This window comes from Natator depressus, chromosome 6 (assembly GCF_965152275.1).
Source record: "Natator depressus isolate rNatDep1 chromosome 6, rNatDep2.hap1, whole genome shotgun sequence".
NCBI classification, from domain to species: Eukaryota; Metazoa; Chordata; order Testudines; family Cheloniidae; genus Natator; species Natator depressus.
Window position 1 is genome coordinate 98498889 of NC_134239.1, and position 14391 is coordinate 98513279.

At 39.5% G+C, this 14391-nt stretch overlaps 1 protein-coding gene and 1 long non-coding RNA gene across 4 annotated transcripts in view; one reads left to right on the plus strand and one right to left on the minus strand.

Moving 5' to 3' along the window:
* EML5 (EMAP like 5) overlaps positions 1-14391 on the minus strand; it is a 305038-nt gene that overhangs the window by 7266 nt on the left and 283381 nt on the right. For both annotated transcript variants that reach the window (XM_074956087.1, XM_074956085.1), the window contains 8 exons: positions 13076-13249; positions 10231-10439; positions 6798-6955; positions 3773-3887; positions 2972-3160; positions 2538-2710; positions 1471-1633; positions 188-291 (listed from right to left, as the gene is read on the minus strand). In XM_074956087.1, coding sequence (XP_074812188.1) covers positions 188-291; positions 1471-1633; positions 2538-2710; positions 2972-3160; positions 3773-3887; positions 6798-6955; positions 10231-10439; positions 13076-13249 — 1285 coding nt within the window. The remainder of the gene's footprint in view (positions 1-187; positions 292-1470; positions 1634-2537; positions 2711-2971; positions 3161-3772; positions 3888-6797; positions 6956-10230; positions 10440-13075; positions 13250-14391) is intronic.
* LOC141989422 (uncharacterized) overlaps positions 13646-14391 on the plus strand; it is a 33404-nt gene continuing 32658 nt past the window's right edge. The window contains exon 1 of one of the 2 annotated variants that reach the window (XR_012639981.1): positions 13646-13781. This is a non-coding gene — a long non-coding RNA (uncharacterized LOC141989422). The remainder of the gene's footprint in view (positions 13782-14391) is intronic. The other variant, XR_012639982.1, reaches the window with a different exon arrangement.

Sequence of the window (14391 nt, forward strand, 5' to 3'; positions counted from 1 at the left end):
GTATAATGTACTCCTACTCTGTTGCCAGATCAAACAGGCATGTTTTTAAGAAAAATATAGATCAAATGCTGTAGCGTTGCAGTATCCTTCATGATAATATGGTCATTTCCAGACCTATGGTTTTCTTTCCAGATGGGAGACATCTGAACTTTTACTCCAGTAGCAAAAGCGAATCTGAATTAGTTACCTGGTCCAAGTGGCCCATGTTATTCTGTCAATCACTGCCTGGTCCATAAGCTGTTTTCCCGAAGGCACTTCATAGACCTGTCTTTTGTAAGACCCAGTAGAGACCTTTGAGGATGAACATTCAGAAATAAGAGATCATTTGAGTTAAAAATGTTTGAAGATATTTGAAGTGCTAAGGATATAATTATACACTCAATGTTATTATCAATGGCTCTGAAATAGGGTGTTATTGATAGAGCCTTTTACCCTACAGTAGAATCAGAGGAAGTATTCTGTGGAAAGATCTTATGCTTCCCAAAAATGTATACAAGTAGAGAACAATGAGAAATGGTGATCAATTTTCAATTCAAAAAAGTCTTACCAATAAAATGTGAGTGAAATATATGTACATTCCTTACTACACAGCACCCAATTAAAAGAGTAACTGTTGTAAATAATGCAGGTATAAACTGGACTTTTAGAAGTTGCTTAATTGGCCTGGGGAGGCTCACCCCAGTCTGTGTATGATCCTTTGGTGGTGAAGAGGCCACATAAGAGCTCGTATGCTATTCCTCCTCCCTGATGTTGGTGCAGCAGGGAAAATGGAGTGCTGCTTGGACATCCCTACTCCATGCTGATCCCAATATTTATTTTTGGCCTGTTGGAGCCATTTAAGGCCAGTGTAAATTACAGCAGCCTGAAGCTTGCGCTTGTGACCTCACAGAAAGGGGTCAAAATGTGTAGATACATTGTGAAAGCCATGGCAACATGGGTAGAGTGCTCATCAGAGGAGGCTTGTACTGATAAGATGTGCACAGGGGCACTTTATTATTATGGTCAGGAATCTGAAGGGTTTGCCATAGTTTCCTGATGATTCCTGGGAAGAAAGATCATTTCCAAAAGGTCACAAACCCAGCTTCAACAAGGTGATGAGGCAGATGAACAGTCAGTGTCACTTTTTAGTAACTCAGAAGTACGCTTCTGCTTTCTGTATTTATTTCTCACACTCAGGTACTAAGATGAGTCCAAACAACTTATTTTTATTTGTGATCTATACATGCCTATCACAAAACAACCTCACCATTTAACACAGCTATCAGTTTCTAACCATGATAGGCCCAGGACTGAAATACTGGGGGAGCTGCTGGTCAGGACTGAGATGTGATTACTGGAGCCTCATAAGGAATCTTGCATGGTGTCTGTCACTAATATCTTTGGCATGAACAAGTGATAATAGACCTTCATGAGCAATAAATTTACTTACAAACTTAAAAAATATATACAATGATCTCAAATGACTGATACCTGGAGAAAATGACTATCTGCAGAGAAGTCCATCTGGATAACAAAGCTTGGGATATCTTTGCAGTAGCTAACTCGATTTAGCGTTGGACCCAATGTCAAGTCATAAAAATCCACTGCATTCTCACTAGTACCCACTGCTAAGTAACGAGAATCTGGACTGAACCTGAATAGATAAATAGTTTAAGAAGAGAGGTTGAAATTCACAAAAAGAAAAATTGAAGATCTTAGAATTTCTTTTTCTATTTTCTTTTCAACCCTCTGATACCAAGTATCATGTTTTTTGTTGTTTTTTTTTTTTGCAACCTAGTGTTACAAAATGGATCCAGCTCTTATTCTAAGGGATGAAAGACAAGAGAAAACATAAAATTTGTCTGGTCCTACTTTCTCTTTCAGCATGATTGATTATTAGTAATATATTGACGAAAACACACTGTTTACATCTTCTATCTCCCCTCCTTGTAACTCTCCTCAATCAGGAGTCACTCTTTCTCTTGTGCTACCCTATCTCTGCTGAAATTTTCTCTCCCTCTAAGAGGCTGAGTTGATTTCTTCTCTTTTGAATCTAGAGTTCTGAACTGGGCTCACCTATGACAGAACCCTTCCATTTCCCCTTCATTGTAAGTAACGTCTGACAATACTTACTGACATCTCTACTGCTTAGGTTCCAGCTTTCTGTTCTACTCCATCTTCATATGTCCTTTTTCTCTTTATGCCTTGTATTGAAGTCATTATACTCAGCTCTGTAAAGCATTCACTCTATTCTATCTCTCTGCAAAGCATTTTGTAATACTCTGTACAATGGATACTATACAAAAGTAAATTATGTTGTATTATAAAACTATTCTCAAAGCACACACTTTGAAAATTACACTGGATTGGGAGGGGATTAATATGGTGTTTTAGGTATACGAACTCCAGGTAAATAGCAACTTTTGCATATGGGACTTCCTTATAAAATAAATCACCTTATGTGGGCAGAGTTTTTGTTTTTAAATTATTGCTTGCTTACTTTATCAGCTCATTATTATCACATTTCAAGGGTAGATAAATGCCATGACTTTTCTGACCTTATGTCTTGGATAGCAGATCTTCTGTCCCTTTTTTTCCCCCATATTTTTAGAGAGGTCACCAGCAAGATAATAAATTCTCCATTTTTCATGCCAATAGCCACCATGTCCCCCTCGGGGCTGTAAGAAACAGTACGAGCTGCATGTCCCAAACTGACTTTGTTCAGCATCTTCTGTGAGAAAATAAAAACCAGGAAAAGAGGAGTAAATGTTTCTATTTATGCATGTTCCAAAATAATCCATAACCAACAGTTTCTCATAGTATCCATTGAATGTTATTTTTATTATGCAAAAGGTAGTGTCACAATCACTATACTAGCTTAGTTTCTCAGACTATGGTAAGAAAAGCTATTTTAAATCCTCACTATTGAATAAATCTCTGATTCTTTTTTGCTAAAATTATAGCTGCTTAGTACTATTAACTTTACATCTACCTTTTCAGCAATGTCCCAGAGTCTCACTGTCCCATCTTCTGCAGCAGAAAGGAAAAAATCTCTTGAAGGATGTGTAGCCAGTCCCCAGATAGGTCCATCCATATGACCATTAATTAGAATGTTACATGCTGCATTTTTCTCTCCAACTTCAATTATTTCAGCATTCCTTGTCCCAACAAGAATTTTTCCCTGGGACAATGGTGAAAGAAGTATTACTGTAATAATATATTAGCTAATACTTATAAATAGTAACAAATGAGCCATCGTTATAATTCCATCAAGAAGGGCTGCTGAAATCAAATAAGGATTAAATTTTGTTAATGAAGAGATCGGCATGTGAATCTTCTCATTGTCTGAATTTCTGTTCACAAATCGGACATCAGATATAAAACGGAATCATTCTCTGCCTCCAAATTTAACAGAATGTATTCAATTCAAGAGTTGTTATAATGGTCTGGGTGCTAAACACAGAAAGCGATCCTTTGTTATTTTTTAATCAAGTTGTATACACAATGTCATCCTAATTGGCACTAGTATTTCCTTAAGTGTATTTATGTGTGGACTGGAAAGTATGCTTTATGACAGAATCTACAGCCATGGAAAGCCCTTAATTTAAGAACATTTAAAATTATAAATTTAAGTTAGATTCTTCAGTAACTCTTTAAATTGACATCAACTTGTATTAATTATTCAAACTAATAACCATGAGAAAAAGATTCTGCCAAAAATTCTTCAGTATATCAATTTGCTGTATAATAACCCAAGGATTGACAGCAATATATTAAAAAGAACATGCCTTACTTTGCCTCTACACACAGAACGAACACAGTCAGTCATCTGTCCTGTTTCCAATCTGAAGGCACGACATCGCTTCAGCTCCTGATCCCATAGTTTAACAGCCCCTCCTTCCTTTGATCTAATAAGATAGTAGCCAAAGACACTAAGTATGAAAGCTAGCTCGTATTTTAGTCAATTAAAATATTTTATTACTTAATGTAGTTTAACCTCCCCATTTTTTCCATTTAGCTTATTCCCTCCTAAGAAAACCCATCCCCAAAAAGCAGGGAACTAAAATGACATTGTCTGCCATAACACTCTTCACTGTTTGTGTGTTATATCCATTTCCCCCACCCTGTCTCTGTCTTGTCTATTTAAATTGTGAGCTCTTCAGGGCAGGGACCCTCTACAACTCTGTATAGTGCCAAGCACAATGGGGCACCATTCTTCATTGGCCCTTAGGCACTAATGTAATAAACAGGGTAAAGGCATTATAAGTTTATTCCTTAAAGATTCCATTAACATTTGTATAGGAAAAAATATTAATATGCAATATATACCAGTCTAAAAAAATAAAATTCAGATTATAGATCAATAAAGTTTATTTATTAAAGCTTAACAGTTTTTAAACCAAGGTAGATTTGCTTTTCTACTGTTTTAATCTCATCTTTCAAAAACACATACATTCTTTGATTTGAATTAATTATGTGTATTAATCTATAAAGATGATCAATTTTGCTGAAATCTCTAAATTACTGTCCAGAGGAAAAATAAATCAAAGGCATAGTTAGATTACAGATTCTGTAATTCATATGGTGCTCCTCAATTTCCTTCACTGTAATGCTTCTTCCCTGCTGTAGTGAAATGGCATTTAGAAAACTCTTCTGTCTAGCAACTAAAGTCATATGATGTGAAGAAAGGAGTGGATTTCCCAAACTACTGGTTTAGTACTATATGTTAAATGCTATCTGTGAGCCATAACAGTATAATCCTAAAACAAGGAGAAAGTGAAGGAAGAGAAGAAAATACAAGAAAAGAAACTGAAGAGGAAAACTGAAAGAGAAGCAATGGGGAAGGTATTGATGGGGAAATAGAAAACAGAATAAGATTTGTAGCATGTAGTTTTAATTATTATTATTGTTTATTTTTTATTCAGTGCCTTTAATGTTCTAGATGCTTCATAGAACAAGTAAAAGATATGGTCCCTGTTCTGTAGAGTTCACAATCCACAAATGGAAAAGGCATGAGATGACAGACAATGGGGATGAGGAGACAGCAGGAAAAAGGCCAGATTCTCCATTACTCCCTTCTTGTACTGGTTGCAGAAAACAAGGTCAGTGGGGACTTTAAATTATTTTTGTGTCTCCCTAATTTTGGTCCAGAATAGGGGCCTTCCAAGTTCTAAACACAACTCTGAGCAGCCCAATACAGCCTCATAGAGCAGAACTGAGACACAAGGGTAGAGCAATAACACTGTGTGGTTATTTTGATAGGCTGTGCACGCTCCGTGGAGGTTAATTTTAATTATGTATTTTAGCTATAAGTGTTACTAGACCAAAGCATTGCATTACATTTCTGCTAAATGATTCAACTACTTATCATGAGCAACTGCTGTTTTTCAATAGATAGTTATAAATATTGATGTGTAAGTATGCAGGCTTCCATTGCTCTTAAAAGTGGTCTCATAGCATATTTTCAGAAATCTGTGTGGTCAAAGCATCAGCCAAGTATGCAAATATGTTGCATACATCAAGTTCCCAGAGGCGGTCATCCATACATATTTGATTAGTAAGACAGGTGGAGAGTTTGAGAATGCAATTCAGGGAACAAGAGGAGGAGATCTGGCTTTTAGTACTTTTTGATCTACATTAGATGCCAAAACACACACACACACACAATTACAAAATACTTTTGTCACCATTTTTTCAGGAAAACTGATATTTCCTAGTGATTTCCATGAACAAACATACTACAAAATTATATGTCTTTGTGTTTTTAGGTAGTCTGTACAGTTTACATTAACGTGTGCAGTGTGTTTTGAGATTATTCAGAATAGAAGACAATATACAGCAGTTATGAGTTGATTTTATTCTTACCTTTTTCAATATATTCATTGATTCTTTTGAACCTATGTGATAAGAATACCCTTTTGGCTTTGAGACACTCAATATTACATTAGAATGTGGAGAAATAAGTAGCAAATAAAAATAACATATTAAAAGCAAAACATCTTTAAAAATGCAAGACTATTATTTTAGGGAAATAATCATAAATTTGATGGAGTTTTGTATTTGGATGGGGTGTACGTTAACAGCTATCTCCAAGGGAAAGGAAAAGGATCTCACCAAAATGGAAGGAAATATGTAGTGTTCTGCAATACTGAATCTTGCTGAGCTTTCAGTCTCATTAAATCTGCTGTGTGCCACTGGCATCTGCAAATGAGGCTAGAGGAGCAGAAGACAGCTCCCTCTCATGATGCTGCTTTCCTCTCTACTGCATCCCTTCTAATGCCAGGTCTGAAAGTGTAAAAAGGGACTGGAAGAAAACTGGCACTGGTAATGAAAATAAAGGATCTTCTTTTTGAAATCTGATTAAGAGAGACCCAAGGGCCATTCTATTGAATAGGTGCCCTTTAACCTCTCAAGTGTCTCATGAGTTTTCCTGACGAAGATATCTGTGTAAGAAAGGGGTGGTCAATTTATATTTCATGGCAAGGGAAAATTGATAAATTCATTGTTACAGTTCAGGGCAACTACACTTGTATTTCCCCTCAGTGGTCCAGCAAGGGCCCTGTTCTCAGGCTTCCACTGTATGTAATGCTCCCATTGTAAAACAGTGTTTATTTCTGTACTGTTTAAAATTATTTTTTTCCTAGTCAGTCTTAATCTTAATAATGAAAAATCATCACGAAATGTTTGAAATAGCTTGCATAGGTGCTTAAATAAAATGACTGATGGTAACTACTGGAATTTCATGTTCTGAAGCACATTTGTACAGCACATAATATCTTAGTAAAACATATTTGAATGATAAAAAAAAAAAGACTCACGGTCTTTCTTTGCCTCCTGTTACGATTAGACCATCTCTTAGCGTAGTGTACATTGTGAACACAGGCCCATTGTGAGCTTTGGCCACAATTCGTACCAACACATGATCTTTCCAAACACAAACATCTCCACTGATGGTACCTGTAAATGTCAAGTTATTCTGAAAAGGGGGGAAAATATACTTATCATTTGATTCTGAATAAGTCAAGAAGAAATACATTTAACTTTTGAAATAAATAATAAACAAATTCTACATTTTGGGCTAGATTGTGGCTTTATTAGTCATTGCTGTAAAAGTGGTGTTTGTAGAGGGATACAGACCAATGGCAGATCCCAGAGGCACTCTGTCTGCAGAGGAAAAAGGCAGGCAGATAGCCTCCAAGTTAGAGGGTGAGCACACAAAAGAGAATCAGTTGTTATTCGCTTTTAAAGGCACATGCTCTTCTCCGGTCAACGTGGAAGAAGAATAGAGCAAAGGTCATGCCTAGGCTGAGATGTCCAGCACCGCAGGGAGCATGAACACTCCCTTCCTGCACTGAGAAAGTGCAAGGTATGGGATTTAGGGACAGGGCTCTCGGAGTCCGTTCCGCATCATCCCTTTGCACAACCATGGAACAGCAGACAGGAAATCAGGAGCAGCTAAGATACTAGTACCATATTTCACACAAAAACAGTAAAAACTATTACTAGTTAGTATCATGTTTCACACAAAAACTATTATTGCTATTCTTCAGGCACAATGTTTGATGGAAATCATCTTGTGTCCAGCTATTACGTACAGCACTTCCCTCAATGGAGTACAGAGATGGTCAATTTAAAAAAGGAAAGTAGTAAGAATCTAACTCATTGGAACATAACTTGGTTTTCTTTAACTGTGCCTCCTATTTTTGAGGGGCAGTAAAGTTAAGCTTAACTACTTTAGGTATTCAAAAGCAATGATATTGAAAAATATTTAAAACCAGTAACAACTAAATGCTTATTGTTGGGAAGTTCAAAATGTTTTTGTTAAGTGCAGAATTCTTTATGTTTCAAATTATTGGTGATATGTAACACGTAAGATAATATATCAATGTGAAGAAAATACATTCCCTTGATTGACTCTGCTGATTTTATCTGGCACTGGTTTCCCTTGAAGTCACATCTCTATCTAAGCCACTAATATAGCCTCAATTATCATAGTATCTGAGCTCCTCACAATCTTTACGATGACGATGATGTTACATGCATTGAAAACATTTAATTTCCAGGGATCCCAATTCACTTTCCAAGCTATTTACCGTATTTACATGACTCATTGCCACCCAACACTGAAATGCAGCTGATTCTGTGCAGGGAATGACACAGCTGTTTATCTGTGTACAGCAACATCACATAACATTAAATGACTATAAGTGAAGAAAAATATATCCCATCAGGCAGGAAGTATACATGGGAATGTGGCCAGGAAACTGCCACTAAACACCATCCCCATGCTTGTGAAAAGCTGCCCATACTTTTAAAAAAAAATTACTTATTTATCTAGATTTGTATGCAAAAGTAAAGAAAGGCACTTATCCACCCTCCCTAAGCACCCTTGCAATAAATTACAAAAACAGAAATAAAACTGAAGTGCCAGCAAAAGACAACACTCCCCAACAGTTTCACCCCTCTCAAACTTCACTCTTAGATGCAGCTTGGATGAACAACTACCTCTTGCACTGTGATACAAAGGTCAACTGACTCAGATTATACCAGACCAGAAGAGGGAAGCCTGTTCCAGAGCTAAGGGCACCTCAAGGAGAACGCTCTACACACCAGCCCCCTCTTTTAAATCAAGGGGAGTCCAGCTCAAACACATCTGCCAATTGCAACTGTGATAGAGAGGCAGTCTGTCAAGTAGGGAAGTCCCAAGCCATTTAGGGCTTTAGAGGTCATGAACAACAATTTAAAGTCAGTCTGGAAACCAATAGGCAGCCAGTGTAGATCATACAGCACAGGTGTCATGTTCTGCCATTCAGAAGCACCAGTTAATAAGCAGGTTGCCACATTGTGCACCAGCTGAGTTTTTTAAATTTACTTAAGATTTAGCACCATGTACAGCACATTGCAGTAATCCAGTCTTCAAGTGACAAAGGTGTGGGTCCTGGTTTAGCATCTCAAAGAAATGGTCACAATCTCTTAGCATGGTGCAGATAATTTTAATAGATTCCAAGGGCAGAAGAAACACTGTGATCATCTAGTCTGAATTCCTATATATCAAAGGCCATAGGACTCCTCCAAACTAATTCCTTTTGAATTAGAGCATATCTTTTAAAAGAATCCACCATATTCCTTGGTACATTGTTGCCATGGATAATTATCCTCAAAGAGCATTTCTGGACACTTTTGCTGTATGATCATCCCAGAGCAGCTGGGGATGCAACAATACACCCAGTCTGTGAACAAGAACCACCCCATGGTGGGCCCAAAACCTTAAGTGGAAAAGTTATTCTCTTAATTTCTTCTGGTTGCCTTTCCCAATTTAACAACATCACCTCAGTCTTATCTGGAATGAACTTCAGCCAGCAAGTTCCCTGCAGAACTCCACATAAAAGTGCCTTAAGGGAAGAGGTACTACCTCCCTGTACCACCTTCTGGGAATCTTTAGGCAGGAGAGAACAGAGCCACTCTAGAGCATCTCTGCAGTCCACAGACAAGTCTTCATGTTTAATGAACACAAGAGATGAGAATCTCAGGTTTTAGGTCTCAGCTGAAAGAGGGCATATTACAATGACCTAATTATGATGGGCTACTGAATATTGACTTGAAGGGAAAAGTAGTAGCTACCGAAACACCAAACAACTTCCCACAGATGCTAGATTTCTCTTGGGGATCTCCCATCCAAGTATAGATCAGCCCTGATCCTAATAAGATATAATGACCTCACCACCTGGGGTGGTATAGCTGTTTTTTTATACCTTTTTATAAACTTTCTACATTAAATGCATACCACATATTGTGACTTAATCCCCCCAAATTTGGATCTTGCTTAGTTGAATTTTGTCTTGGAATAAGCATGGCTGGAAGATGGACATTTGTTACCCATAGGTCAAATCTTCCTATCATTTTTTGTAAAGTAATAAAACAGAATGGGACTACACGGGAATATTTTTAGTGATCAAATATCAATACATATGAAGTTTATACAACACTGGGAGTATCTGAATTCATAACCTTTTTCTAAAGAGAACTGATTTCATTTTAATTAAGAATAAGCTCTAGAAATAATAAGTTTTTGTTAAACTATACAGTTTATATACTAATCAGCAGGTTATAGCAGTCTATTATGCAAATAGGCATTTATGGCAGAAAAGTTCAGGATAACTCATTTTACTACATATACAGACGTGGAAGAATAAAATGTAAAAATAATGTTTTGTATCTATGCATTTTTAAAGAATTTGTTAAGGTACATACAGCTCCAAAAGCTACAGATAGCATGGTCTGCATCCGGGCATCTTCTATTGAACTCAGTAGCCCTTTTTTACTGAGAAGAGCTCTTCCAGCAAGGGTCCAAAACCTCACATGTTTTACTCCCACTGAAACAAACTGGGTATCTGAATCCGGTCTGAATTCTGCTACAAATATACGTTGGTTATGACCAGCTCTGCTGGCAATTTTGGCACCTGGCAAAAAGAAAATGGAGAATTTGAATTTACCACAAAAATATGTCTTCTCCCAACAGAAGAATCCTTTACTCTGGAGCCTGATGAGTTATTCATCCCCACAAGAGTAAAAAAAGTAGCTGAAACCCCAAACTGTTCCTCCTATATAAATCCTCGAATGGATTATCTCCAATGCTTTAAACGCTAGAAATCTATACACATATACAAACTACATACCCAGCGTAGGCAAAATTCCAGAATAGAGAAAGGTGGTGTGGGGGAGAAGAATGAAATGAGGAGACAGATCAAGAATGTAAGACTGAAAGACCTGATGTCCAAGACAGCATCTGGTGAAGATGCTGTGTCTACTTGTAGGCTGTAATTTTCAAAGGGGCCTAATGATCAGGGCCCTACTCTTATTGTATTTCAATGGGAATTGGGAGTCTAACTACCTTAGGTCCTCTGAAAATCACAGGTCTAGCATCCGGTCAAAATATGCAGAGATTGCCAGGGGGCTGCTTGGCAGATTTTCTCCAAAGCTGCTCTATTTCTCTCTGTCCAAGATCAGTAGAGTACATTCAACAAAATCAGTCTAAGACTCAAAGATGGTGCCTTTCCAGCCTATACATAGTTTTCAAAATTAGATGTTCTGACCCGTTTGAAGATGGTTGTCTTAGATGCTTTGTTCTTCCCTGCAGAGCAGATGAACAAAGTATCTGACTACCTATCCAGGAAGCATTTGATGGCTCTGTAGCTATCCAGATGGAGCCATATGAACTTTTGAGGATGAGCAAGTTTAGGACAGTGGCATCTTGACTGAAATGGTGAGGAGAAACTTACTAGACAGGCCCTTACTAAACATGCTACACAGGCTCTATCTTTGCCCATGTCCATGCTCAACACTGCACCAGTTTCTGTAGGGACCTGACTGGACACTAACCACATATGATGACAGACACATATAGTGCGGGGTCATTTTCATTACATGCACTCATCACTCCTGATGGATTTCTCCTTGGTCAGCAGAGACCACCAGAAGGGAAGGTGGCCAGTCAGTGTGTAATGTATCATGTCGGCACCCAGGGTTCAGGGCTCTGGTAGGGTTGCCAGATGTCCGGTTTTAGACCAGAACGCCCATCAAAAAGGAACCCTGGCAGCTCCAGTCAGCACTGCTGAACGGGCCACTAAAAGTCTGGTTGGCGGTGCAGTGGGTCTAAGGCAGGCTCCCCATCCTGGTTCCGAGCAGCTCCCAGAAGCAGCGGCATGTCTGTCTCTAAGGCACATGTCTGTCTCCTGCCCCCGCCCCAAGTGCTGGCTCCGCTGCTTCCATTGACTGGGAACCGTGGCCAATGGGAGCTGCAGGGGTGGGCACCTGCGGGCATGGGCAGCACACAGAACCCCCTGGCCCCTCCACCGAGGAGCCAGACATGCCGGCTGCTTCCTGGGAGGCACATGGAGCCAGGGCAGGCAGGAAGCCTGCCTTAGCCCTGCTGTGCCATGGACTGGGAGCCACCTGAGGTAAGCACTGCCTGGCTGGAGCCTGCACCCCAATCCATTGCCCCAGCTCAGAACCCCCTCTTGCACCCTAACTCTCTCCCAGAGCCCACACCCTGCACACACTCCCACACCTCAACCCCTGCCCCAGCCCTGAGTCCCCTCCTGTACCCCAAATCCCCCAACTCAGAGCCCACAGCCCCAACCGGAGCCTGCACACCCTCCTGCACCCCAACCCCCTGCCCCAGCCCTGAGCCCCCTCCTGCATCCTGAACCTATCATTTCTGGCCCTACCCCAGAGCCCATACCCCCAGCTGGAGCCCTCACCCACTCCTGCACTCCAACCCCCTGCCCCAGCCTGGTGAAAGTGAGTGAGGGTGGGGGAGAGTGAGTGACAGAGGGAGAGGGGATGGAGTGAGCAGGAGGTGGGCCCTCAGAGAAGGGTTGGGGGCCTCAGGAAGTGGCATGGCAGGGGTGGGGCAAGGGTGTTCGGTTTTGTGCGATTAGAAATTTGGCAACCCTAGGCTCTGGGTGCACCAGAAACTTTGTAGTCATGATCTGGGTAAGGACTTGCCAGTTGGGAAGGGGAGAGAGAGAAGGAGCATGACAATGCAGAAGAGAGGAGGGGCAACAAAACCCAAGGTCATGTTGCCTAAAACCTTGAACTCAGAGCAGAGATGCTATGAATGACTGTTTACTATAGTTGGGCACGTGATGTAATTCCAGAGATTATACAGAGGGAGCAGTTTAGGCATCACTTTTCTGAGAGTTTCAGCTTCTTCTGTGGTCTTTGTGAGTGAGTCAGTCAAATCTCTAAAGGACTCCTTCTGGGTGTGAAAAGATTTATATTTAGCAGAAAGGAATAAATTCAATACAAAACTGAATGAAACGTAAGATTTACTTTCATTATTATAAATGGAGGTCAAAGGATTTTCTTCTCCAGTGTTTACAAGGATGATGCACTGGAAATACATTTGGCAATTATCACAATAGTTAAGCACTTTTATCTTATTTTTAACTTGTATAGTATATGCTATGAAACATTTATTATAATCATTTTTATCAGTTGATAACAAAAAATTTTATGTTGCAATTTTGGTGTGTGCTCTTGATTGACTTAGGGGCAATATAAATGTACTGTACAAACACAAATGCTTTCCTACCTTCCTGCCACTTCCAAATGGTAATGGTGTGTTCAGGATCCAGCCCTACAGAGAGGAGAAGTTTGCCAGTGGCACTGAAACTGACTGAACAAACTCCCTTTGAATGGTAGCAACGCAGTACAGATAATGTCTGTTTGTTCATTGCATCCCACACGTGGATAGAAGGAGCTGTAGCTAAATGAATATAAAATCATCAATTATTTGTTATATGCTTACAAACAAAGGCAACATTTTTGCTACTGAAAGCAAATGAGGTTTTTAACACTAGAAAAATAAAACTGTTTCGGTTAAAAAAAAAGGGAGATTTTGGTCTCACCTTATAAACTAACTTTTTGAAACAAAACCACCAGTCTGGACTCTGGGCTTGTTGTTCCAAATTATATTGGTGCAAGTAGCTTCACCCTCTAGTTGGTTGCTGAGCTTCTGAAACCCAACAGAGACCCTCATACCAGCAGTCCTCTCTTGTTTTCAACCCGAGTTAAATTGTCCTTAGCTTGAAACATTAACTCAAAATCTGAGAACTTTGAAACATACCTTATCTAGTAGTATGTAACTTGTTACAGGTTTAATACCTGGGTGAGGCTTTCATACTGGTGGCTTCTGCAGAAAGTCAGTTTACAAGAAAAGAACAAAATTTCCTTTTCTACAAGGTGCCCACCAGTTTGGAATGCGGGCTATACCTAGCAGTATGCCAGCTGAACCACTGGTAAGCTTACTGAGGTAGAAGAACTAGAGGTGTTTATCTTGGTATGAGTTACTTAGATTGTAAACTCTCTGGGGTAGAGATTGTCTTTCTACAATATGCATGTACATTATTAATTATGGTGATGATGATTATTGTAGCGCCTAGAAGTCTCATTGTGCTAGGCATCACAGAGACAGTCCCTTCCAAAAGGGCACACAGTCTAACCATGGCTTGCAATCTGTGTATAGAGCCTGGTACAATGAGGCCCCAATCCTGAGTAGGGGTTGGACTTTCAGAGGTGTGTAAGTGACTCAGCAGCACAAACCTACTTGAAAAATCAGTAACAACCTTCGCAGAAGGAAGACAGAAGGACTCTCCTTCAACTCATGAAGAGGCCTGAAAGAGTGGGTCCAGAAGGCTCTTTTCTGCTATGAAGATTTCCTTCATGCTGTTACATAGCCACTTTGGTTTAACCAAATAGAAACCCTCCCTCTGCTCCTTTTTTTAAACTTTACATAGCACAAAACAGGGAATCAAATTTGTGAAAATCCTGGGAAGATTCATTTGGTGTATAGGCATCCAACTTCCTGAGCTAAGAAAATTACCTTGTCAAACCTCTCCTAGAACAGGT